Raw genomic sequence first — 25,017 nt, 5'->3', positions numbered from 1 at the left:
GCCTGCCCCTCTGAGGTGTCATTGTGTGGGTTTTTCTGGTTCCCTTGAAGGCAGGGACCATCTCTTCCACTGTCCCTACTGCTCCAGGTCAAGAGTGAAGCATGCAATGGGCACTTGATAGCATGTCTGTCTGTCGTATGGAGCAACCTGGTATTTCTACAAATTGAAAGGTGGCTTCAAGGCTGATTCCAAAATTTGGAATTCTTCCACAAATGTGGACATGCTAGGAAGAGGGGGCTCATCTACAGCATTGAGGCTTTGTCTGTGTAATGATGCTTTCATTTTTAACATTTCTTATTATACAAAATAATAAAGAATGTTGATAGGCAAAAGGAAGAAAATTTTAAAAGTCACATGTAATCTTACCAAAAAGAACTCACTATAATACCATTGTGTTTATCCTGAAGGCCGTTATATCAGATATATGTGCTTTAAAAAAAGGTAGATTGTAACTTCTTTAAATGTCTTTTAAAATTAATAGCAAGTTGTGATAACCCTTCTAGTCCCTGAAATAATCTTTACAATATTTTAGATGGCTACAGAGCATTTCAGCCTCCTTATTGTTGAAAATATAGTTTGCTTTCCATTTTTTGCTCTTATAAATAATGCTGTAATAAGCATCTGTGTATAAATATTTGCATATTTTCTTGATTAATTCCCTATAAGAAATTCATAGAATTGAACTTGGGTCCAATCATATTTAACTTTTGCATTCATATAAGGCTTTTTATATATTTTAGTTTGTCCATTGATTCAACAAGTATTCGAGTGTCTGCCTTGGGCTAGCTAGGCACCATAAGGGTGTTGGGGCCATAATGTGAGCAGGACAAATGAAGTCCTTTCTCTCATAGAGATGCCAACTATAAATATACACCTCTTCATAGCTGAAGTTTTCAGAGCTTGTCATTGTGTTTGGAATGAACTAAAGCTGTGACTTCTGTCTGGTCTCATATACTACAGTTGATGAAAGCCTCCTTCCTCCAAGAAGCAAACTTGAATCAAATCAAGGTTTTTATAAAGTTTATGAACTTGGACCTTCAGAAATGTCAGAAAGATGTGAAGAGTGAGGCCTTCCTGTTTACACACACACAACGGCATCTTGCCAGGCGAGACACAAAGCAAGTGCTTCTGTCCAAGTAGCATTTGGACTGTGGCTTTCCTCAGTCGCTGGAAGGTTCTCAGAGTTGGCTCCCTCAGAGGCCTCACAAGGAGGATGATGAACTGATAAGGCAGGGAGTCCTCCTGGACCCCACCTTGCCCTGCTGTGCAAAGCTTCTGTGGAGGCACCAGTTCCACTTCAGGTATTTCCAGATTGCAGAGAATATCCAATTCTGTGCTCATCATCATCATCTTACATGGGATAGTTAGTGCTTCTGCCATTGAAATGAGGTTGTAGCTCAACTGACTACCTGCTATGAATTAATACTCATTGTTCACATCCAGGAGATCCATCTTGTCTCTAATTTGGCGCTACTATTAAACAGCTGCTACCTCCAGACACTTCAATTTGTAATATACACCGTTAAGGAGAAACGGGGACTGACTCAGACACAGTTCTATCAGGTCTGTAGTTTCTTCCCCAAATTGCAAACATCTGGACCTGCCTCTTTAAAACCAGCTTTATTGGGCTATTGTGTTTTCACGTTTGAGAAACACAGTCTGCCTTCCCCACTGGAATCTAATGACAGTCTAATTCACTTTGTGGTAGTGGTGTCACAAGATGTGTGCAAGTGCTTCTCTCTGCAGCATGTAGAGGGGGAGCACACGTAGTGAGAAGATAAGAAACAAAGGGTAGCTTTCCCCAGGCAAGAAAGATCACAATATGTCCCTAAAGAGTTAGAGAAAAGGGTTTCTGGAAAATAGGTGGTCCAGGGGGTGGTTTGAGACCTAGCAGAAAAGAAAGAGTGTACCCAAGACAGAAGAGAAGGTAATACTGATGACCACAGTATTTATTGGGTGCTTTATATACATCAGCCTCAGCTTAAGTACTCATGCCCTAGGTCCGTGACATATGTGCCCAGAAGATGGTGTAAAATTAAGCCAGGGGATTTCTCAAACCCACTGGAGCATGGGAGAATTATCCCAGGGTTGGGGGTGAAGGAGGGTTTGTTGTCAGGAGGAATTACATCATGATGAAGGGTCCATATTTATGTGAAATCATCTCGTGGCCTAGTATCAGTCAGGTCGGAAGGCAGGAATGGAGATCCTCTGGGCCTCTGACAAACAACCTGCTGCAGTTTGGGTTTGGAGCTTGTTGGTGATGGGACCATTGCAACGTGTGAAGACTTCTTTGGAAATTTCCATGAGGAGTTTGGTGTCAGAATGAGACAGACATGATCACTGGGACACTGCTCCTCTGTTCGGTCTGATTTTATATTGACATGAGCAGTATCCCTATTTTAAGAGAAGGCGAGTGGCACCGTGTCTGTTACTCATAGAGCTGAAGGTTGGAGAGCTTCCACAGAGCACTCATACCTCTAGCTCCTTAATTTTAGTTTGTCACCTGGTGGCCACAATACAAAGTAACCTAACAAAGCCAAGCATGTTTGATGAACACCTGCTCTCTGGCTATCTATCAGAATTCTGCACTCCCTGGGCACTGACAGATGCTAGGTGTGACCCAGGCAGCAAGAAACAGGGACCTGCACACTTCCCATATCTCCTTCACTCACATGCACAATCTTGTTCCATTGGATCTCATCAAAAAACATAGATTCAACAGTAAAATTATTAAGAATTTCAAGATAGTGACAGCGTAGCATTAAACCAAGCATGGGCCCTTTGAGCATGGGGTGCTGTGTGGCTGCATATGTCATGTACCCATGAAACCAGCCCTGCATGACATCCCTAGGGCTCTGTATGCTGCATCTTGTCAGGGATGTCGAGAACTGCACCCTGTGTATTGGAAGGGGCCGACTGCATATGGGTTTAGATATGGGGCTCTGCACTTTGAAACCCACCTTCCTCTTACTTGCTCTGCCATCCTGGGCAAGTATTTCACCATTCTAAGCCTCCATTTGCCTACGTGTAAAATAGGAACCTAATAGTACCTTTTAGGGGTGTTTAGGAGGATCAAGTGAGGTTATGGATGAAAAATACCCAGTGCCCAGCACACAGTTATCATCCGGCCAGTGCTGGCTGCCATTGGAGGAATTGGGTGAGGCAATTTCTGCAAGCTTTCCCATGGCTGCAGCAACCCTTGTCCAGATGTAATGGGCACAAAATTTGGGTCTGCTGAACTCAAGTGACCTGGATGGGCATCATTGATAGGTGGTTGTTAGCCTTTCCCCCAAGTAACCCGAGCCAGGACCACTGGCTCTCAATGACTCTGTGGATGGGGAATTGTTTTGTCTCCCGATGGCCACTTTATATATTAATCCCCTGCTTTTAATTGGGAGGGCTCAAACATTCCATTATAATTACATAGGGAAAAACATGATTGCTATTATCACAAAGAGAGTTATCAGTATTGATTCAACTAAATCAAATGCTGGTGGAGGGAGAGGGTTGTTTCTCCAGGACCCCTCCACTGGCCTGGATGTTGTGACTGTTTCACAGAGATAAGCAGCCTCGCCGTGCCTGCTGGCATCGGGCATAGGCAGCCGTGGCGCTCGTGCTGGTTCATCTCCCCAGGCTTTAAGCTGCACTAATTGCTTTGGAAGCGAGGCCTTCTCCTGAGCAGCAGCATATGCTGCATGAGTGCCTAAAGCAAAGATAAAAAGCCAGCCGCCTCCTCCTTTATTGAAGTTTAATAATAAAATGGAACTGTCACCATTCCCAATAAATGGTTTATTTTAATTTAGAAAAATAATGGAAACTGGCCACCTTCTGGCACACAGTTGTTGAGGACTCTTTTCCTGGCTCGGCTAATTCTGAACCTCCTGTTCTTTGGTAGCTTGCTCTGAAAGACACTGAGGCCTTGGTGTCAGTAAAATCAACCATGTGTCTCTCCATTTAATAAAACCTGGCCCTTAAAGGGTGAAATAAGTCATTTTTCAAGGTGGATTAGACTGTAAAGTTGTAAACCAGGAAGTTGACATAGGTGTTTAAGGTGTAAAGTTTTGCAGGATTTTTTTTTCAAATATTTCTTTTAACAAATATGAAATTAAAGTAGTCTCACATGTTTCTGTCATTGCAGTTCTTTCAGATGATTTTTCCTGTAATAATAGTGAGAGGTCAGCTTGATAGCTCTTGCATTAAGAGGGAAAAGAAGGCATAGATGAAGGCAGTATCTTTACTAAGGCTTATAGAGGGGGTGAGTGGCAGAGTGGGAGTTGGAATTCAAGACATCTGGCTTGCTTGCTGCTTGCTGCTTCTAAGGCACTGATGCTCTCAGTTTTCTTGCTGCTTCTAAGGCACTGCTTGCTCTCACTTTTCTACCCAATACACAGAAGCTTTCCCATCCCCATTTCATAGGGAGCAAAATTGAGGCCTGAGAGCCAAAGCTACTTGCCTCGGGGTGTCATACCCGGTAAATGGACTAGCCAGAACTAGGACTCAGTCTCTTGAATCCCAGTTCAGTTTGATTCTTGTGAAGTCCATGGGGTCTCTATACCAGTTGCTAACATACAAGTATAATATGATTGCATTAAATATAAACAGTTTTGATCTTACAGTAAGTAGCCACACCTGAGAATAGGAAAAGAAATCTGTATTGATAAGAAGGCTGACTGCAGGGCAGTCAGCCAGGCCCCTTCATTCCCTTTCAGACACTACCCTTGGAGTGCACACAATTAGAGTTCATCTTCAGCAAGTCACTCCAGGCCATGGGGAGCAAAAGCCATGGCTGTTCCATCCTTGTGCCCCACGAGTGTGCTGTGCAGGAAGTGCCTGTCTTTGTCTGGCATGGGCACTCAGACAATGTGCAAACCAGGTAATGCAATGACAGTGATTAAGAAAGGGAGGAGGGGGGCATAGATGAGATGAGAAGGATCATTGTAATGCAGGGGGGTCTTTGGGGAGGTATTGTCTCAGCCAGGGTTATTGTGACGGGCTTGGTCATCAAGGTCCTTTGGATTGAGTGGCCTGAATACAGCTAAATCTGGTCAGGCAAAGAGGCAAATTTATTGACTCGCTTACCTGAGAAAACTAAGCATGACTGGATCTAGGGGCTCAAGCCATGCTGTCTTGACTGTATCTCACCCCCTTCCATTGTGGGCTCTGTTCTCCTTGGCTGTTACCTTTATTCAGATGATCTCTTCCTGTGCAGTGGCTGCTGGCAGGACCAGCCTGCCTCCCTGACCTCTCAGTAATCTCAGTGGAGAGAGTCTTCTTCCTCACGTTCCAGTAGAAGCCAACTGTGGCCTCTGGGATGGAATTCACAGACTGGACAGGGCTGATCAAAGGGCCCACCCCTGGATCTGGGAAGGAGAGAGAGAGATGTTAGCCTCATCCAATTTATATAAATTATGGGGTGGCGGGGAAGAAGGAAAATCAGAAGAAGGGGAAAGGATGCTGGACAGGCAAAATCACACATAGCCACTGGCCTTAGAGTTTCCTCTGACTCACCATTAGTCAAGAGGAAGGACCAGACTAGCCCTTGTGTCTCCAGGTCAGTATTATCCAATAGAACTTTATGCGATGATGGAGATATTCTTTAATCTTCACAGTCCAGTGCAGTGGCCACCAACCATATGGGGCTGTTGAGCATTTGAAATGTGCCTTGTGTGATCAAGGAACTGAGTTTTTAATTTTAGGTAATTTTAATTAAATTTAATGTAAATAGCTACACGTAGCTCATGGCTACCATGATGGACAGAGCAGCTCTTAGTGGAGGTCATATTGCAGGAGATGGTTCCCTGGAAGGCAAGACCCCCTATCCCCACTTTGGAGGAGAGTCGGGCTGAGGGTTAAATGCAGAGCGTGGAAGACCGGGATGATGAAGTTGAGTTGGTTTAGGTTGTGGAGTAGGAGGAAAGGGAGTTTGGTCGTGAGGGAGAGGACAGGGAGGAAGAAATAAAGAGAGAAACTTTCATCTGTGACATCATTTGGAAACCTCTAACTTGAGGAAATATTTTTTCTGTCTCATATATGAACCCACTTTCTACCAGGAAGAAACAAAATCACAATTGACCTTGTTATAATAGCAAATTGAGGGGAATTCCATGACATGTTATTGCATTTTACTCTAAATGTCCAACAATAAAAGCAACCATTGCCTGAAGCAACATTCTGCACATGACATGCAGCTACATATGGAGTAAAAGAAAAATTGGTGTGTTATTAAAAAAAACTGTAAACTTGTGTGATGGAGCACAATTAAATGCAGTTGACAGAAATAACATCAAATGAATAGAATGAACCAAGGCAGCGTCCAGTCACTGGGATGTGAATCTGGGGCCAGTTAAAGACCAGACTTTCTGATGTGCCTGTCATCCTGCTCTGTGTCCTGTAGGGTGTGTTGGGGCCACCCTGAGGTGGTGCTCGCCAAGCCTAAGTCCTCTTGGTGGTCACCACTCACCCACAAGTCGGGTTTCCAAGGGTGGAGTTTCTTGGAGAAGGCAGACTGATTTGCTCTGATCCCCTCTTGCCCACCTGCAATGGGATGCATGGGCTTCCGCAGATTCAGTCAGCTTCCTAGGTTTGTCCACCGAGTGCTCATGGAGAACATGCCATGAGCTCGGCATCCTGCTGGGCCTTAGGCATCGAGCAAGAAGAACAGAGAAGCAGGAAACTTGGTTCCTGGATGTGTGGTTTGCCTGGGTCCCTGGTCCTCAGCATGCCACTTGATACTCACCTGTAGACTCAGCCGCAGCCCAGGTGCAGGGATTAAGAGCAACCATACTGGAGACAAACTGGCCGGGTGTATGTCAAGCTCATAGCCAGTGCCTGGCATGCAAGCTATCCCTCCCACCCCCCACCAAAAAAAAAAAGAACAGCAGGTGTGTAGTGGAAAGAAGGAAGGCATGAGAGCAGCTGAAGCCAACCTGGGTAGAACCTGTGCCAGGCAGCTTGGAGGTATGTGAATTTAGGCGCAGTACTGGACCTCAGTCTTAGCATCTGCAGAGTGGGCTGATGGAACTCACAGGGCTGTTGTGAGGACCCAGTTGACTGGTGTTTGTTAAGGACCTAACACAGAGCAGGCTTCCAGAACTGCGGCTGCTCTGGTAAGCATGAGAGCATGGTTGCTGGAAGGGTTGGACCAGGGAAGAGGTCTTGTGGGTGGTATGAGAATCCCCAGGGTGATTTGCCAACTTCACATCCAGCCTTGATTCATGTTAGGCTTAGGTGTCATTAAAGCTGATCACAGTGGTTAAGAATCCGCCTGCCAATGCAGGGGACACGGGTTCGAGTCCTGGTCCGGGATGACTCCTCATGTCGCGGAGCAGCTAAGCCCGTGCGCCACAACTACCGAGCCTGCACTCTAGAGCCCACGAGCCACAACTACTGAAGCCTGCGCTCCTAGAGCCCATGCTCTGCAACAAGAGAAGCCACTGCAATGAGAAGCCCGTGCACCGCAGCAAAGAGTAGCCCCCACTCACCACAACTAGAGAAAGCCCGTGTGCAGCAACGAAGACCCAACACAGCCAAAAATAATAAATAAATAAATTTATTTTTAAAAAAATAAGTAAAGCTGATCACCATAAGGATCCCACTCAAGCTTTCCAGTCCAGTTTGCCAGCAAACCTGCAGTCCATCCTGATGGCCAGAAAGCCCAGGCGGAGCAGCATCTTAGAACCATGAGTCATGTCCTAGGATCAGTCTCTATGATGCTTCGATCACTTTCGGAGTCCTCAGGCAGACACATTATGAGTGGGTGTCACCACGTGGATGCTGATGGCACACTTGGAGCACTGTTGGGTCTCAGGCACAGTAGGAGAAAGGAAGCCACTCCTAGGCCAGGAAGTCACTGGCAAACCTTTACCACTAACCCAGCCCTCTTGCCCCTCTCCCTCCTAGTGACTTTTCCAGCCATTTCCCCAGCAGACAAGGGTATAGATGCCTTTGGAAAGAGAATAATTCATTTCAATAGAAAAGATACGGTTTTGGAATGGGTCAGTTGGAAAGTGATGCCAGGTGCTGTGTTGCTGTGGACATAGGCTTTGGGCCAGTGACCATCATGTACATTCCTGTGTACCTGGGCACGCGCCTGGGCCCGCTCTTGCCTCTTTGTTGGGAAGCAGAAATGTTTGGGTTTCACAGTCACTTTCTTTGTCCCCTTTACTTTCCAGCTAATGCTGGGCTTCTGTGGAACGGACATAGCAGGAGGTCCTGGGGCTGCTCCTGAAGAGGGTTCTTCCCATTTGCCTGTTTCTCGAAGCCCTCTCTATTTGTAGCCTGGATTTCCTTTCCATAGTCACAGTTCTCATGCTGTGATCCAGTCTTTAGCCTCACTCTTTGGCTCTTTGGAGGGGGTATTGAGCACCTTCTGTGTATCAGAAACGTGGTAGATGTAGGGGACGATAGACAACCAGACATGCCATGTCTTAGGAACATCACAGTCTTAAGTGGGGAGGGAATCTAATCAGGCGATTACGTACCTGCAGTGCTAAGTGCATGGTGGATTTGAGCCTGGTGTGCCAGCCTGGGCTTGCAAGGAAGCATTCCAGGCTCTCAGGTGGGTGTTCTGGGAAGGTTCCCAGGGCAGGAGGGGGTGATGTTCAAACTGAGACCCCAAAAGTAGGTAAGAGAGACCATCACGATGGAGAGGGGAGGGCAGAAAATGGATGGAGAGTGTGTTCCCAGTGGAGGGAGGGCATGCATGGAGTCTTAAAAAATCATCAAGAGTGGGAAAATAGAGGGTGGGAGAGTGGAGAGTCATGGGAGATGAAACTGGAGAGGAAAGCAGGAATTTTCAACAAGTTGCATACTTTTCACCAAAATCTGAACTTCTTTTCCCCTAAAATGTAATCAAAGCTAAAAAAATACACGTGGAAGGTAAATTTTATATCGAATAAGTGCTTATGTTTTGAGTTTGAAAGGCAGAAGCCACATTATGACCATTTGGGTCTGAGAATCATTGATTTTGCCTTGGCATGTGCTTGTTCATTCAAGGTTGGTGTTTCATATAACAGGACAGATGCTAATGGATTTTTTTGCTTTGCTGTTTCAGCACTTCAGGGAGCATCTAGACAAACTTTTTGCCAAAGGAATCGGAATGCTGGATATAGCTCTGAATGAGGCCTTCAACATTCTCAGTGATGTAAGCTCCTCTTTAATTTGCCTTTCTCTTTTCCAGGAGAATAGATGGGATTTTTTTTAAAGTTGTGGACCAGCATTATTGTTAGCCCTGGCTGTCACTGAGCAGTATTCACAGGCATAGAATGTGGGGAAGGTAAGGCTGGCCATATGAATGATCTGGGGAACCAGGCCCACCTGGTGAAGCCATACCAGCCCCCTGCTGGGCAGAGTTGTTGGTGCAGTCTGGTCAGGGGACTCACCTGACACACTCATTGACTCTGGGGCTGTTAGTGTCTCAACACTAGAGCTAATGCAGATTTCTTTTCACCTGAAAAACTCTCAGTTTCTTCATGGAGTAGACTCACTTCTTACTGTGTCACACTGAGTCCCTGCCTGTGGCCCTGTTCAGAGGGAGAAGGGCTTCTCTGTGTGGTGTGTTTAGGGAGTACTACAAGCTCTACCTATCCCTCCCTCCAGCCCCCTGGAGATTCACAGTACGCAGTGCACACTCAAGGCTTCAGTAAGTACTGCAAAAAAGAATGCTGCTTCACCTGCTGTCTCTCCCACTTCTTTGAACAAAGAATCCTTTTTTCAAGTAGCACCTGTTAACATCCTGTGAAATAGGTTGGGGAAGCTTGGGTTGGTTGTTCTTCCCCTTGAATGCAATTGTGTTAGCCTAGAACAACATGCACCTTTGTGATCTTTTTACTCTGGGAGGGCAGTAGGAAAAGAAATGACTATATTAATGCAGGTTCTGTATCATTTATTTAACTACTATATATTGCATGCTCTTTAGTGTCAGACACTGGGAATAATATACCAGTGAACAGAATAGACAAAGGGTTTGCTTTAATGGACCTAACACCCTACTGAAAAGGTCAGCAACCTATGGCCCAGGAGACAAATCAGCCTGCATCTTGTTTTTGTAAGTAATGTCTTATTGGAGCACAGCCATGCCCACCTGATTATGTATAGACTCTGGCTGTTCTTGCACTACAATGGCAGAGTTGATTAGTTTCAATAGATACCATGTGGCCTGTAAAACCTAAAACATTTACTACGTCGCCCTTTACAGAGGTTTTCTGACCCCAGTTCTAATGGGAAGAGACACATGAAGTGAGTAGTCTTAAGGAGAACAATAGCACCACTGTTTCAGTGTGATAGGACTTGCTTCTTTACACAGTGAGGTCAGGGAAGAGCTCTCTGATTATGTGATGTTGGAGTAGAGACCTGAAGGAAGTGAAGGAGCCGCCATAATGGATATCTTGAGGAAGAAATTTCCAGCAAGACGAACAGCAAATGAAAAGGCCCTGAGGCAGGGACATTTGACATATTTACAATACAGCAAGGAGACCAGTGTGACAAGAGCAAAGTGGGGAAGAAAGAGTGTACTAAGAAATGAGATCACGGAGGTAGCAGGATCATGTGGACCTAATAGACACTAGTGAGGACTTTGGCTCTTGCTCTACATAGGATGGAAAGTCATTGGAGTCTGAGCAGAGAATGACACAATCCAACTTGGATTTTAACAGTATCCATTGGCTGCTGTATTGATAAACAAGGACAGTAGCCGGAAGGACATTATCTAAGTGACATATAATGGTGGCTTTGGACGAGGGAGGTAGCAGTTAAAATGTTAAGGAGCAGAAAAATAGAAACCACTCTGGGTATTTCAAACAGCAGAAGTTGAACTCAGAAAGTTGGTGGCACAGGGGATGGAAAAGCTGAGAAATCAAACGAAGAATGAACCAATCCATGGATTAGCACCAGCAGGAGGTAGCTCCTCTCTAGGGCAGGAAGGACAACAGGATGGAGGGATGCCATCAGAGCCTCCTCATTGTGGCTGTCCAGATGGGAATAAAACCATGGAGGGGGCTGCCCAGCACAAGCTGGAATCCTGGGGAGAAGGGCCTGTCCTAGTGCCTTGGAGGAGATGCTGCTATTGCTGGAAAATGCCCAGGCCCCCAAAGCAGAGAGAAAGGGAGAAATGACTTAGAAATACCTTGGCTTCTCTATTGTGGCCTTCAGTGTTTGTTCTCCTTAAGACGAAACTTGTCAAAACTGTTGGAGAGCCTGGGAAATGTGGTTTTCAGGAAAAAAACACATGGAGTGGAGCTGAAAGCAAACAAGTGACAGCTATGTTGAGCTGTCGCAGGAGCTGGGAGACCAGCTGGAGGCTCAGAGGCCTTGCCTCCAGGTAGCTCTGTGGGCGGCCTGCTGTCAGCTTCCAGGTGGGCATTCACCCAGCACTGCACTTGTTTTGGTGGTCAGTTATGCCTGACTCCATAACTTGAGTTTTTCCCACTCAGCTACAATGGCCTCTCAAGCCAAGGGTAGGCCCTAATTCTAGACTCTTTTACCAATGATACCTACTCACACATAGAAGGCCATTTACGTCTCAGTCCTGAGCCAGTATCATGTACAACTGCAGAGGAGAGAAAAATAAGGAGGGAGGGTGTCATTTCAGCTTCCTTCATACAAATTGGAGGCCCTTCCTTCTCACCTCGCTCCAAAGTGCTGTTGGCTACAGATAATTAGCATTTATGTACAACTCGGTGTTTGGGACAGCACATGCCTATTAACAGCGTGTTAATAATTAATAAACATAACTGACCAGAGTCAAGGACCAAGTTACATCTTTAAATTCTACTTTGAACCTTGGGTAGGCACCTTCTCAGGACTGGGAGATGCTGAGCCCTTCATCTCAGCAGGCTTTTGCTAGGGGGTGATATTGAAAGGACTTGCCACATTTGGGAAACTGGTTCTCTTTATTTCTAAATCCTGGTGTCTAGTGCAGGAGGGCGGCTACTCTGAGCTGGAGAGTCCCTTGCTTGGAAATGAGCCGCCCTGCAGATTTCTGTTTTTCCTGTTCTTTGGCAGAAGTGGTAAAGGAGTGGAGAGTTAGGAGACGCTTCTTGTATTTAAATTTGTGGCTTCTAGAGTCAGGCAGGCTGGGCTGAGAAGCCTGACTCAGAACTTGCTGTGTGACCTTGAAAAAAACTCTGCTCGGTTTTACCTTTATTTTCCTCATCTGTAAAATGGGGATAGGAATAGACCCAGCACTGGCCACTTAATTTGTGAAGCCCAGTGCAAAATGAAAATGCAGGCCCTTGTTCAAAAGTTAAAAAGAATTTTAGGAGAGTGACAGCAGAGTGTTCAACTAAGTGTGGGGCCCTGTACAGCTATGCACGTCACATGCCATGAAGCTGACCCTACTGGATGGGGGCTGAGGATTCAGCATGAGGAAGTGGTGCCCTGCTCCCTTTCAGCAGTGCTGGGTTGGGTGGGAAGTGCCATCTCCATGACCACAGAGACACTAGGCAACCTCAACTTTTGCCAGGTTGCCTGTGGTTTCTAGAGGCAGCTCCCACTCTTGATGCTTTGGTACTACTCCCTGCCCAAATCCTCAGGAATATCTGCTTCTCTTCATCTGACCCTTTCTTCTTTTCCTTGCCCTGGCACCTTTTCTCTCCCCATCCATTTCACTTACCAATTTTGTTTTAAGACACTCCTAAATAAAGAAGATGTGGTACATATATACATGGAATATTACTCAGCCATAAAAAGGAATGAAATCGGGTCATTTGTAGAGATGTGGATGGATCTAGAGACTGTCAAACAGAGTGAAGTAAGTCAGAAAGACAAAAACAAATATTGTATATTAACGCGTATATGTGGAACCTCGAAAAATGGTACAGATGAACCGGTTTGCAGGGCAGAAATAGAGACACAGATGTAGAGATGTAGAAAACAAATGTATGGACACCAAGGGGGGAAAGCGGCAGGGAGGGGTTGGTGTGATGAATTGGGAGATTGGGATTGACATATATACACTAATATGTATAAAATGGATAACTAATAAGAACCTGTATAAAAAAATAAACAAAATAAAATTAAAAAAAAAAAGACACTCCTAAGTCAGTGATCCCACTGCATGCCCAGTGGAATGCTGGTCTGCCACAAGGCTCCGACGTAGGTGTTGTGGTCAAGGTGCAGGATGCCATCCTCCTTTTGGAGACTCACAATATACTTGTGCTACTAGAGGCCTTAGAAGTCCCACAGTGATCAGACCTTTTAAAGTGTGTCTATACCAGCACCCAAACTTATTGACCCAGGAACTCTTTACATCATATTACAACCTCAGGATAGAATCTTGTAGAAGTCACAGCTTACCAAGCACACCTTCAGGCATAATAATATCTTTTTATCCTTTAAGAGGGTGTATTGTACTCCCAACACCTCTAATAGCCAGAGAAATCTCCAACACATGGTGAATTTTTTCCCTTGAAACCTGGTGAGAGAAGTATTTTTGAACCAGGGAAACCTTCCACACACCTGCTTGCTCTGTCTTCACCTGTAAAACTCCTCTGGGGTCTGGCCAGTCAGAAAGTCTGAGGGATTGAGTGTAAATTCCAGAAAGCGAGAAATGGAAGGAACAGAAATGTTACAAAATGTCCCTGCTTGAGATTGGTTGACAGTTGGCACCATATTCTTTTGAGTGTACATTTATCCCAGAGAGAGAAACATTTCCATCCCATCCCTTGCCATTGGGCTTTTAAATAGCCGAACACTCTGAAAAACAGAGATGGTTAATCTCCCGTGAAAATGAAGCTTTAGCTATTTTCCACTTCATCAATATGACCTTTAGTGATATAATTCTCTTCCTGTATATTATGCCTGCCTTTGCAAGTCAGTATGAAATAAAAAGCTATTTCTTGAACACACAAATACACATTCTCTCTCTCTTTCTCTTACACACAATTTGAAATGACAATTATGGTTAGAGCCTAGAATGGTTCAGAGGTTACTATAACTAAATGAAGTTAGTTCTGTTTTGCAATTACCTGCATTTCAGTTTCAGTATTTGCTCAGATGACTTAAAGGCTTTGAAAGGCACGTTCAAATAAACTTCTAAGACCCTTCTAGCTATTGATCTCTGCTGCATTCATTAGATTCACTAAGAACACAGAGCCGGTTTGCTACAGTAGTTAGCATCTACCTTGTCATGTGACAACTGCAATTATATTTTTTGGCGATGAATACAATCTTTGCAGTGATTACCTTTTAAAACTTTTTCTTAGCCAATTAAATAAAATTTGGTGACATTTCAAAGGCTGTTAATCACAACCAAATGCTCTAAATGTCAGGATGCATTGAAATTTTCACTGCTAACTGATGAATCACTGAGCTAATTGTAGTTCATCATCAGGCCCTTGTCATTGTTATTATTATGGAAAACACTTCCATCTCTCTCGCTATTCAATAAAAATAAGTTCTAGACAAATATGAAGAGAAGAGATATTACTCATCAAAGCATTTGAATTTAATTGCATTCTTCAAAATTCTCCAACTGCAGATTGCTGCAGAGAAAACCAGGGACTCAGCCACAGAGGAAAGTAATGGTTTTGAGTAAATAGCTCCGGGCAGCCCCTTCTTCCAGTCTGCAGTGTTCAGATATCTTTATTTCCCTCTCTTTCTTGCCTTTTGTTTGGGAGAATTTTTCCAGGATGTTTTCAAATGAGTTATATGAACAACAGTCCCGGGGTGTCCTGATTTTTTTTTCCCTTCTGCAGCCTCTGTGACCAAATGCATACATCAGTGGCACGTCACTGGGTTTATCCAATGCCGTGAAGGCTGTGTTGTATTGCAGGCTCTCCAAAACATCTCCAGAACAACCTGTTGTTAAGACAAGGCTGCAAAGCTGTTCTTTCTTATTGCACTATGTTGGTAGTATCTTAGTAGCATCTCAGAGAGGAAAGGACAAAGTCATTTATTGAGACTATGAAAGTCTAGTTGAGGTGGGTCTTCAAAGTGGAGGAAAGGGAAGAGGCTTTGTTGAAACTGGGTACGAATCCTAAGTTATAGTTTAGGATTGGTAGATGCAGCAAGGGGAAGATTTTGAGGTCAGGGTTTCAAAGAGTTTTAGGGTATAAATTGTCCTTTGATGCTTTCTGTTGAAGAGTTGACAGGTCTTTCAGGAAGTTCCTGGAATAAGCAATAAAGTTATTTGCAGTTTTCATCTTCCTGAGCAAGAGTTTTCTAGAATAGTAAGTTATGTCAATAAAGACAGTAGAATAGGAGTTACGTGGAAAGCTTTGTGGTCCGATGGCCTTAGTTCTCAGGTATTTCTACCTACTGATACTGTATCATGGGCCCTGTCTGCTCATTAATTTAAGGGCATCTGTCCAGTCTGAGTTGCAGGAATGGCTGTCAGGGCCAAGATTAAAGTGAGGCACTTTCCAAGGGCACAGAATTTAAGGAGCACTCACTCACTCTCAGGGTAGTGGCCTTGGTGACTGCCGTGCCACCCTGGAACACTGGAAAGGATAAAGGGAGGAAGAGCAGGAGAAGGAAATGAACATTTGTGGAGCCATTGGATTGAGGAATGTCATCTCATCATTGGGACGCCATAGGTAGAATGTACCGAATCTGGGAGTAAATTCTGGAGCTGGACTGCCTGGGTTCAGATCTCAGCTATGACAGATATTAGCTGTGTGATCTTGGGCAAGTTAGCTAATCTCTCTGTGTCTCTGTTCCTCACCTGTCAAATGGGGATAATGATAGTACTTATCTCAGAGGGTAGTAAAGATTAAGTAGGTTAATACTTGTAGCCCAGCATATAATGAACATATAACCTGTGTTGTTACAACCATATAAGCATGTTGTTGCCATCTTATAAATGGAGAAAAGGATATTCTGAAAAGAGACCTTATCCTAGGCACCAATTTGTGGTGCTGAGATGTGTTTGAGTATTTTCTGCTGTAGTATGGTATTCCATGCATGTTTTGAGTTGGTTTTGCTTTGTCCTAATACAGCCATGAGGCAATTCATTCCATCCATCCATCCATTCATCCAATCTTCTTTCAAATTACTGCAACTTCAGACTCTCCATTAGTATTCTAAGTTCATGGAGACTGGGCATTACTCTTCAGTGTGAGTGCTTTTTTAGCTCTGGTTCATCAGGAGCCAGCAGCAAATCCAAGGGCTGCCTCCATCCTTCCCTCGTGTCATGGTCAACAGATTGAACGTGCCTGTACGTTGTCACTCCATGCCTTTGTACATGGTCTTTGCTCTCTCTGAAAGGCCCTTACCCCAGATGCTCACCTCCTTCAGGTATTACTCAAATGTCACCTTCTCATTGAGGTCTTCCCCGACTATTTTTTCTAAAGTTGGCCCTCTGCATTTTCTATCCCCTTTCTTGCTTTTTTTTTTTTTTTTGACTTAACATCACCATTATCCAACATACAACATAATTTACTTACAACATAATTTACTTACTTACTTTGGTATCTCATCAAATAGAATACAAACTACACAAGCAAAGAGATTTTTGTGTTTCATCCTCAGTGCTGTGTGGGCACTTAGGAAATAATTTTACAATAAATGAATAAACTTCACAGATTGTAGTGGTGGGAGTTTTCACTACTGAAGGTTAAAGTTGTTTTGTGTGTTCCCCATTGTCATATAATTGTAGGGTTTTTAAAGGACATTGCTTTGAATTGTAGCATTAATAGCATTCATTAAGGGGATTCTTCACCAGATTCAGGGGAAGGACAGGAGTCTCTGACAACCATAGTCTGGTCACCCAAGCTACCACGCACAAAGGCTGGGCACTTTTGAAATGCTATGTAAAACTGAAAGTTGAAATTTAGAGTTTTGTACCCCAGTGGGCACAATCTTGGAATTTCAGCATGCTATACATACTAACATACATAAACAAATACATAATGTTACATGTTAACAAATATATGTTTAAAACAAACCCTAAAATGGGGTTCTTACAGTGTAGTCTGAATTGGCACATTCCTGACTTTATTCTCTATGTGTACAAAACCTCCTTGATTTTATTACATAGCACAGTCTGCATCCATCAGACTCATTCAAACTAGACTCATTTAGATTTTTAAAGAAATGTTACCTGTCACATATTCTGCTGCCAGTAAATGTGTTTCTAAAAGGTTGTTGTGCCAGCTCCTTTGGACTTGTATTCTGAAGTGTTATCCATGCTTGAAGATAAGAGAGGTTAACTGTCCTAGAATCTCACTTCCTGCCCTGTGTGTGTTTTTAGGAATTCTCTTCTGTGGTTCGTATTTAGTTCCAGTTTTTCAGAGCAAATACGGAAATCCGTAAGTGGGGAAAGGCTTATCCTGTAGGTTCTTTTTGGTGATGCAGAATGAGCTCTCATTTTAAGAGGCTTCCTAAGCCCAAGATCTCATGCTTCTGAAGTCTCATGGATATACAGAGCCCTCTGATGAGTTTTTCAGTTTGAACTTATTTCTTTCCACAGTTCAACCACACTGGACAAGGAAGCATCTGCAGCCAGGCCATTATGCTCATCACTGATGGGGCAGTGGACACCTATGACACTATCTTTGCAAAATACAATTGGCCAGATCGAAAGGTAAGCCGATGTTGATGGCGTCCATGCAGTGCCACGTGTGGAGAATCTGTATTGCATTGTAACCTCCAGATTGTCCATGGACAAGTACCCCATGTAGATTTAATCTTATGATGACCTGTGGTTTCTCAGCCTTGTGTTTTCTGGTTGACCAAAACTGAATACTATGGCTTTTCTTGTTTTCAAAGTGAAACTTCTTGGGGCTTCCCTGGTGGCGCAGTGGTTGAGAGTCTGCCTGCTGATGCAGGGGACACGGGTTCGTGCCCTGGTCCGGGGGGATCCCATATGCCGCGGAGCGGCTGGGCCCGTGAGCAGCCACGGCCACTGAGCCTGCGCATCTGGCGGCTGTGCTCCACAACGGGAGAGGCCACAACAGTGAGAGGCCCGTGTACTGCAAAAAAAAAAAAAAAAAAGTGAAACTTCTTTGGCAGAGAGAAGAAACCCATGAAGACATGTTCAGTGTGTTCAGTGAAAAGATTCGCTGTGAAGTATGCTTTTGTCCTTAATGGACAGTGCTTCTCTTTGTTTTCCATGGAGCCAGGGCTGCGTGCTGGACCCAGCATCTATAGAATGGTGAAGGCAGCCATGGTGGCCCTGTAGCCATCTCCTTTATGTTTCGATGTTCCTATCGTTCCTTCCTTGGGCCCTCATTACCATCCAGAATCTCCTTTCCATCCCCCAGTGCTGTTCCTCGCTCTTGTCAAAGCTTGTTTGTTCTCTATTCAAATTCTTTCTTTGGTTTCCAAGCTAACATTTATTTATCTGATAAACACATATGTTAGGGTATCAGTGACAGATATCAAGGTTTTTGGTGTCTTTTGAGTGCCTTAACCCAGAGTTCCTCAAGCTGTTAGCCAGTTTGAATTCCCTATAGAGAGCTTTTAAATTGTGGATCCTATTGTACACTTAAACAGAATCAAAATCTCTGAGGGTGTGGCCCAGGGTTCTGTGTTTTCAATAAGTTCCTCAAGCGGACACCAATCGGCAGATTAGCAGTTGGTGATCACTATCTCAACTAAATGGTGAAATATGAGCAAGAAAAAGAGGTGTGTCAGAGAGGGTGTTATCCTGGGGGTATCACAAAGGCGCTTTCCTATCCTATGTGCCAGTGGCATTACTCTGACTCTTTCTGTTGGGGCATGAGGCTATCTAGACCAAGTCCATTCTGCTTCTTCAACTCTGTATGTTTAATTTCTGGGAATTGAACTAACCACACCCATGGCAAAAAGAAACAGAAGACAAATGAGAACTGTGCACTCAGCTGTATCCAGAAAGCATGTACCCTTGAGGCAGCGTGAGCAGTCATTGCACATTCTTTCAGTCATTCTTGGTCCCCATGTGTCTCTGTTAACACAGGCATCTCACCTCACCAAGCATGATTCTGGTGCTTAAAGATACATATATATTTCGTACAACATGGTCCCCAAATGGATGCCTCCCCTATTGCTCAACCTTAGAGAAAACCACCATTTCTGAAGCTGCAGGGAAAACTAGCTGTGCTGGGCTTGCTGAGAGTAGGTGGGACTCTGGCATGGCACCTGCCTGAGGGAGATCCAGGAATAAGTTTGGCTGAATGCAGCTCCCACGATGAGCACTGACTTTAGAATCCAACTGTTGAATAAGATGGAAGTTCACTATTGGACAAGGTGATTTTAAATGCGATATTTCAGGTGATGATTTCCAGGGACACGTAGAGGCCAGAGTTAATTCCTGATAAATGTATGTGATGCAGAGTGAGGAGCATGCTGGCTCTGCTTGCACCCCCGCAGCACACAGCACAATGCTGGGCACATGGCCACTACCTAATGCACAACCCTGAGGTGTGGCTGAGTGACTGAGGGGCCTGGGGGGGAGGCCACAGCACTAGTAAACATGGGTAGGGCCATGGACATTTTGTGGTCAAATAAGATGTTCACAGATGCTGTGACATCTCACAGCATGTTGAAGGATATTTCACATTATTTAGGACCATCTTAAATAAAAGAAGGAAGTAAAAGGGGCTTTTAATAAGCAGCTACATTAATTCCAAATGTATTATCTTGTGAGACTCGTGCTGAATCATATGAATCCCTCTTGCTTGGTGATACTTGATGGATAGCTGTAGCCCAGGAATATTAGAATTTAAACATCCTATCCTTACTTGCTGGGAGAGGCATAGGATGAAGGCTGCAAAGTCATGACTCTTCAGACAAAACACAAATTTCAACATATCTTTCCAAAGGAACAATATTGACTTCAGGCCAGGTGCTTTCTTGGATTAATTGGAACCAGGGTCCTGGAAATTTCAACATTACATGAAGCAGTTTGATCTACTTATAAAATATTATCAAGCAGAAGCAGACTTTCTGTAGCAAGAGGGCCTTTATGATTAGAAATTAATAGGAGGATCCCTCCCCTCCTACGCCGTTCTGGAGAGTTCCATGACATTCTTATGCATATACCTTCTCTTCTTGATGACTTCTCTGTGAAGGTGCAGGTAATAAATTTACATAAAACCCCAATGTGATTTAGCACTGTGTTAAAGAGATGCTGTGTCATGTCTAAGCTGTCATTTTTCTCTATTGTTTTGAATGTTACTTAGTAGAGGGTTGGGTCATGCTGTCGTTGGCTATCTTCAAGATTATAGAAACAGGAAATGGAGAGAGTAAAATGATCTTAAGGCTGGAACCTGATTCCTATAAAACAGTGATTCTCAAACTTGAGTGAGGATGAGAATCATCTGGAGGGCTTGTTCCAGCACAGATTGCTCACTCCACCTGCAGAGATTCTGATTCAGTAGGTCTCGTGGAGCTTGAGCTTCCATTTCTAACAAGTTCCCAGGTGATGTGGATGCTACTGGTGGGCGAACTGCACTTGGGAACTACTGCCACAGAAATAGCCCAAGGAATAGGATTTGGTCACTTGGTGGGCTCTGCCACTTCTGCTTCCCTCTGTTTACCTTTATGAGGGCCTGTTCCCTCAGTCAAATTCAGTGCACAGTTATGTGTTTCTTGGCTCATACTTTGTTTAAAAAATTGTCAATTACTGATCATGATTTTAAAATCTGGAGATAGGATATAAAATTTTAAAGTTTTAGTTTCATAAAGGGGTACACATGGCACTTTGGAGCCAGCATTCTCATATGGCAAAAAACGGCTGGAGCTGAGGAATGGCTGCTCCCTTAGATGGCAAATGCCTGCTCCTTTTGGCCATGGCCTCCATCATGCTCCATTATTTCCTCTCAGCCCACTTCACTTAAATTCTTTACATACCCATAGGTGTAGGGTTCTGGACCACTGCTCTAGATTAACCCAGCCTCTAGATATTTGTTCCTTTCTCTTAGGTCTGCCATAAGCTTTCCCTCTTCTTCTCCAGCCAGATGCCATCTTATCTTTACCTGAGCCCTACACTTTACACTTCCTCAGGGCTGTATAAGAGAAGTGTATAACTTAATGTCCAGTACTGTAATCACTTCTGGGCCTATTTTTCATCTTCACTGGTTTGGTGAGTTCTTGAGGACAGATTCTGAATCTCTGATCAGTCCACCACCATGCACTCTACTGTGTCCCTGCTGAGAAGTATAGCATTGAGTCCTTAAGCGTAGTCTCATGATTCCTGTCCACTGGTGTTTACACTCTGTATAAGCTCCGCACCTTGAGTGTAGTTTGCACCTGTGACTTGTTTCTAACCAATAGAATATGATAAAGGTTAGAGAATCTTGCAGATGTAATCAGGGTCTCAAGTCAGCTGATTTTCAGCTAACTAAAAGGATATTATCAGGAGTGGGCTTTACTTAATTCAAAACCCTTGAAAGAGGGATTGGACACTCCCTGAAGCCAGGAGACTCTCCTTGCTGGTTTGATGAAGTTAGCAGCTGTTTGGAGAATTCCATGTGGCAAGGAACTGGGGGCAGCCTGCCTCCAGCCAACAGCCAGAAAAAAGCTGGACCCTCCGTCTTATAGTCACAAGGAAATGAATCCTGTGAACGGCCTGAATGAGCTTGGAGGCAGATTCTTTCCCCGTTGAGCCTCCAGTTGAAAACACAACCCAGTCAACACCTTGATTGCAGTTTTGTGAGACAATGAACAGAAGATTCAGCTAAGCTGTGCCCAGACTTATGACCCACAGAAACTGTAAGATAACAAACGTGTGCTATTTTAAGCCACTGCACTGTGGTCACTTTTTATGCAGCAATAGAAAACTATCACTATTAGAAGAAACAAGGTGAAGGGAGAAAGGAAAGAGAATCATTTCATGGTAGCAATGCTATGAAACATCTCCAAACTTAGTGGTTTAAAATAACAATCTATTATTTCTTGCAATTCTGTGGGTTAACTGGGTGGTTGGTTCTGCTCCCTGTGGTGTCCAGTGAAGTCACTGAGGAAGCTGTGTTCATGTGTGAGCCTGGCAGAGCTGCCTTGGTTCTCTTTCCTGTGGGCTCTCTTTCCATGCGGTGTCTAATCCTCCAGGTGACCCTGTGAGTCCTCTCTCTTCAGTACAGTAGCCTGGACTTCCTTACAGTTTGGCAGTTGGGTTCCAAGAAAGGAAAGGAGAAGGGAATGGGGAGCAGGCCAGGGGAGCACTTGTGGGTATCATGTTTTTTCTGTTGATTTTTTTTGTTTGTTTTTTTGTGGTACATGGGCCTCTCACTGTTGTGGCCTCTCCTGCCGCAGAGCACGGGCTCTGGACGCGCCGGCTCAGCGGCCATGGCTTACAGGCCCAGCCGCTCCGCGGCATGTGGGATCCTCCCAGACCGGGGCAGGAACCCATGTCCCCCACATCGGCAGGCAGACTCCCAACCACTGCGCCACCAGGGAAGCCCCGGGTATCATGTTTTAATGCTTCCTAATCAGGGCCTTGTGCGAGGCAACTGCTTAATAAAACATAGAATGAGTTTGAAGAAAGAAGCCGTTACTGGTGATTTAACTATGAGTCTGTGAAGGTGACATGATTGCCTATGCAGTGTGTCCCTTGCCAGCATGTTATTGCTGGGAACAGAAATGAGGAGCTCTTTATTCGTTTATTGGATGCCATTTACTTTTGCCTAATATACATTGGTTAGTGGCTTCATGGCAGCTTTACACACTTGGAATAAAATATGAACTCCTTAGTATGAAAGGGACTCATTCCAGGATCTGCTTAAGAAATAAAGCTGCCTACATTTCTACATTTAAATTAGAAAAATGGCTATACCTGCCATTTATATAGTTGCTCTTTCAAGTGAACTTAAAAAAAAAAAAAGAGAAAGGTCACAGAATTATTAATCATTACCTCCCCTGATGTGTAAGACAGTGGATAGGTAAGAAAATGCTAAGTTAGAGATTTTAAAAAGAGGTTGGCAAACTATGGCCTACTGCCTGCTTTGGGCAATCCTTGAGCTAGGAATAATTTTTACATTTTTAAATGGGGAAAAAAAAAGCTAAAGGAAAAGATTATTTCATGACTTGTAAAAATTATATGACATTAAAATTTTACTGTCTGTAAACAAAGTATTATTGTAACACAGTTATACCCATTTGATTATATATCATCTGTTGATAAATAGTTGCTAAACCCACTGGGGCTGCACGCAGAGAGTAAGAGAAAAGCCAGTTGTGCAGCTTTAGGATGAGGCTATCGGGGTGCACCTAAATGATTTTCCTCTTCTAAAAGCACAGGGTAACCTCAAAGGTGAATGCTATTTCAGTTGAGTGTTGTCTGTTTTGTTACCTCCCAAACAAAAGTGGAGGTGGTAGCTGTGAGGCCCCTCAAGAGACAACCAGGATTCAGGGGCCTTGGAAGACGCCTGGTGGGGCTACAAGGAGGGGTGGACACAAGCAGCTCTTAGTGTGGGGTTAAAGGGAAGCCCTTGATCATAGAATGGTTTGGGGACCTGGCTTTGGAGCACTTTTGGGAACTGTTGGAAATCTGTGTCCTTTAAACTGGTATCACATCAATCTCTAAGAAGGGGCTCCCTTGGGAGTTTTGCCCCAGGCCTTCCTCCCTTTGCACAATTTGGAAGCTAAAGCCTCAATCCCACCATATCCTAGTGGCCTCAGAGGTACTGAAAGACTTAGCTCTGCCTCGGTAGCTCTGGGGTGATTTTGGAAAGCCTAGGAATCCCTCTCTCCTCATCTTCCTGGGCACAGATGCCACTCTGGAGAGCAAAATTCCTGAGCTGAGTGAGGAGTGAGGGCTTATCTTTTTTTTACATCTTTATTGGAGCATAATTGCTTTACAAAGGTGTGTTAGTTTCTGCTTTATAACAAAGTGAATCAGTTATACATATACGTATGTTCCCATATCTCGTCCCTGTTGCGTCTCCCTCCCTCCCACCCTCCCTATCCCACCCCTCTAGGTGGTCACAAAGCACTGAGCTGATCTCCCTGTGCTATGCGGCTGCTTCCCACTAGCTATCTATTTTACGTTTGGTAGTGTATATATGTACATGCCACTCTCTCGCTTTGTCACAGCTTACCCTTCCCCCTCCCGATATCCTCAAGTTAATTCTCTAGTAGGTCTGTGTCTGTATTCTCATTTTACTCCTAGATTCTTCATGACATTTTTTTTTTTTCTTAAGTTCCATATATATGTGTTAGCATACGGTATTTGTCTTTCTCTTTGTGACTTACTTAACTCTGTATGACAGACTCTAGGTACATCCACCTCATTACAAATAGCTCAATTTCGTTTCTTTTTATGGATGAGTAATATTCCATTGTATATATGTGCCACATCTTCTTTATCCATTCATCTGCTGACAGACACTTATGTTGTTTCCATCTCCGGGCGATTGTAAATAGAGCTGCAATGAACATTTTGGTACATGACTCTTTTTGAATTATGGTTTTCTCAGGGTATATGCCCAGTAGTGGGATTGCTGGGTCATATGGTAGTTCTATTTGTAGTTTTTTAAGGAACCTCCATACTGTTCTCCATAGTGGCTGTACCAATTCACATTCCCACCAGCAGTGCAAGAGTGTTCCCTTTTCTCCACACCCTCTCCAGCATTTATTATTTCTAGATTTTTTGATGATGGCCATACTGACTGGTGTGACATGATATCTCATTGTAGTTTTCATTTGCATTTATCTAATGATTAATGATGTTGAGCATTCTTTCATGTGTTTGTTGGCAGTCTCTATATCTTCTTTGGAGAAATGTCGATTAAGGTCTTTTGCCCATTTTTGGATTCGGTCTTTTTTTTTTTTAATTGAGCTGCACAAGCTGCTTATGAATTTTGGAGATTAATCCTTTGTCAGATGCTTCATTTGCAAATATTTTCTCCCATTCTGAGGGTTGTCTTTTGGTCTTGTTTATGGTTTCCTTTGCTGTGCAAAAGCTTTGAAGTTTCATTAGGTCCCATTTGTTTATTTTTGTTTTTATTTCCATTTCTCTAGGAGGTGGGTCAAAAAGGATCTTGCTGTGACTTATGTCATAGAGTGTTCTGCCTATGTTTTCCTCTAAGAGTTTGATAGTTTCTGGCCTTACATTTAGGTCTTTAATCCAGTTTGAGCTTATTTTTGTGTATGGTGTTAGGG

The 25,017-nt window shown here is 43.9% G+C and overlaps 1 protein-coding gene across 1 annotated transcript in view; it reads left to right on the top strand.

The window, feature by feature from the left end:
• CACNA2D3 (calcium voltage-gated channel auxiliary subunit alpha2delta 3) overlaps window positions 1-25,017 on the top strand; it is a 795,852-nt gene that overhangs the window by 394,413 nt on the left and 376,422 nt on the right. Inside the window, exons 10-11 of the mRNA XM_032649095.1 lie at window positions 9,053-9,142; window positions 17,408-17,521. Coding sequence (XP_032504986.1) covers window positions 9,053-9,142; window positions 17,408-17,521 — 204 coding nt within the window. The remainder of the gene's footprint in view (window positions 1-9,052; window positions 9,143-17,407; window positions 17,522-25,017) is intronic.

The sequence above is a fragment of the Phocoena sinus genome, chromosome 11, assembly GCF_008692025.1.
Source record: "Phocoena sinus isolate mPhoSin1 chromosome 11, mPhoSin1.pri, whole genome shotgun sequence".
NCBI classification, from domain to species: Eukaryota; Metazoa; Chordata; class Mammalia; order Artiodactyla; family Phocoenidae; genus Phocoena; species Phocoena sinus.
This window is presented reverse-complemented; position numbering and strand designations above follow the sequence as displayed.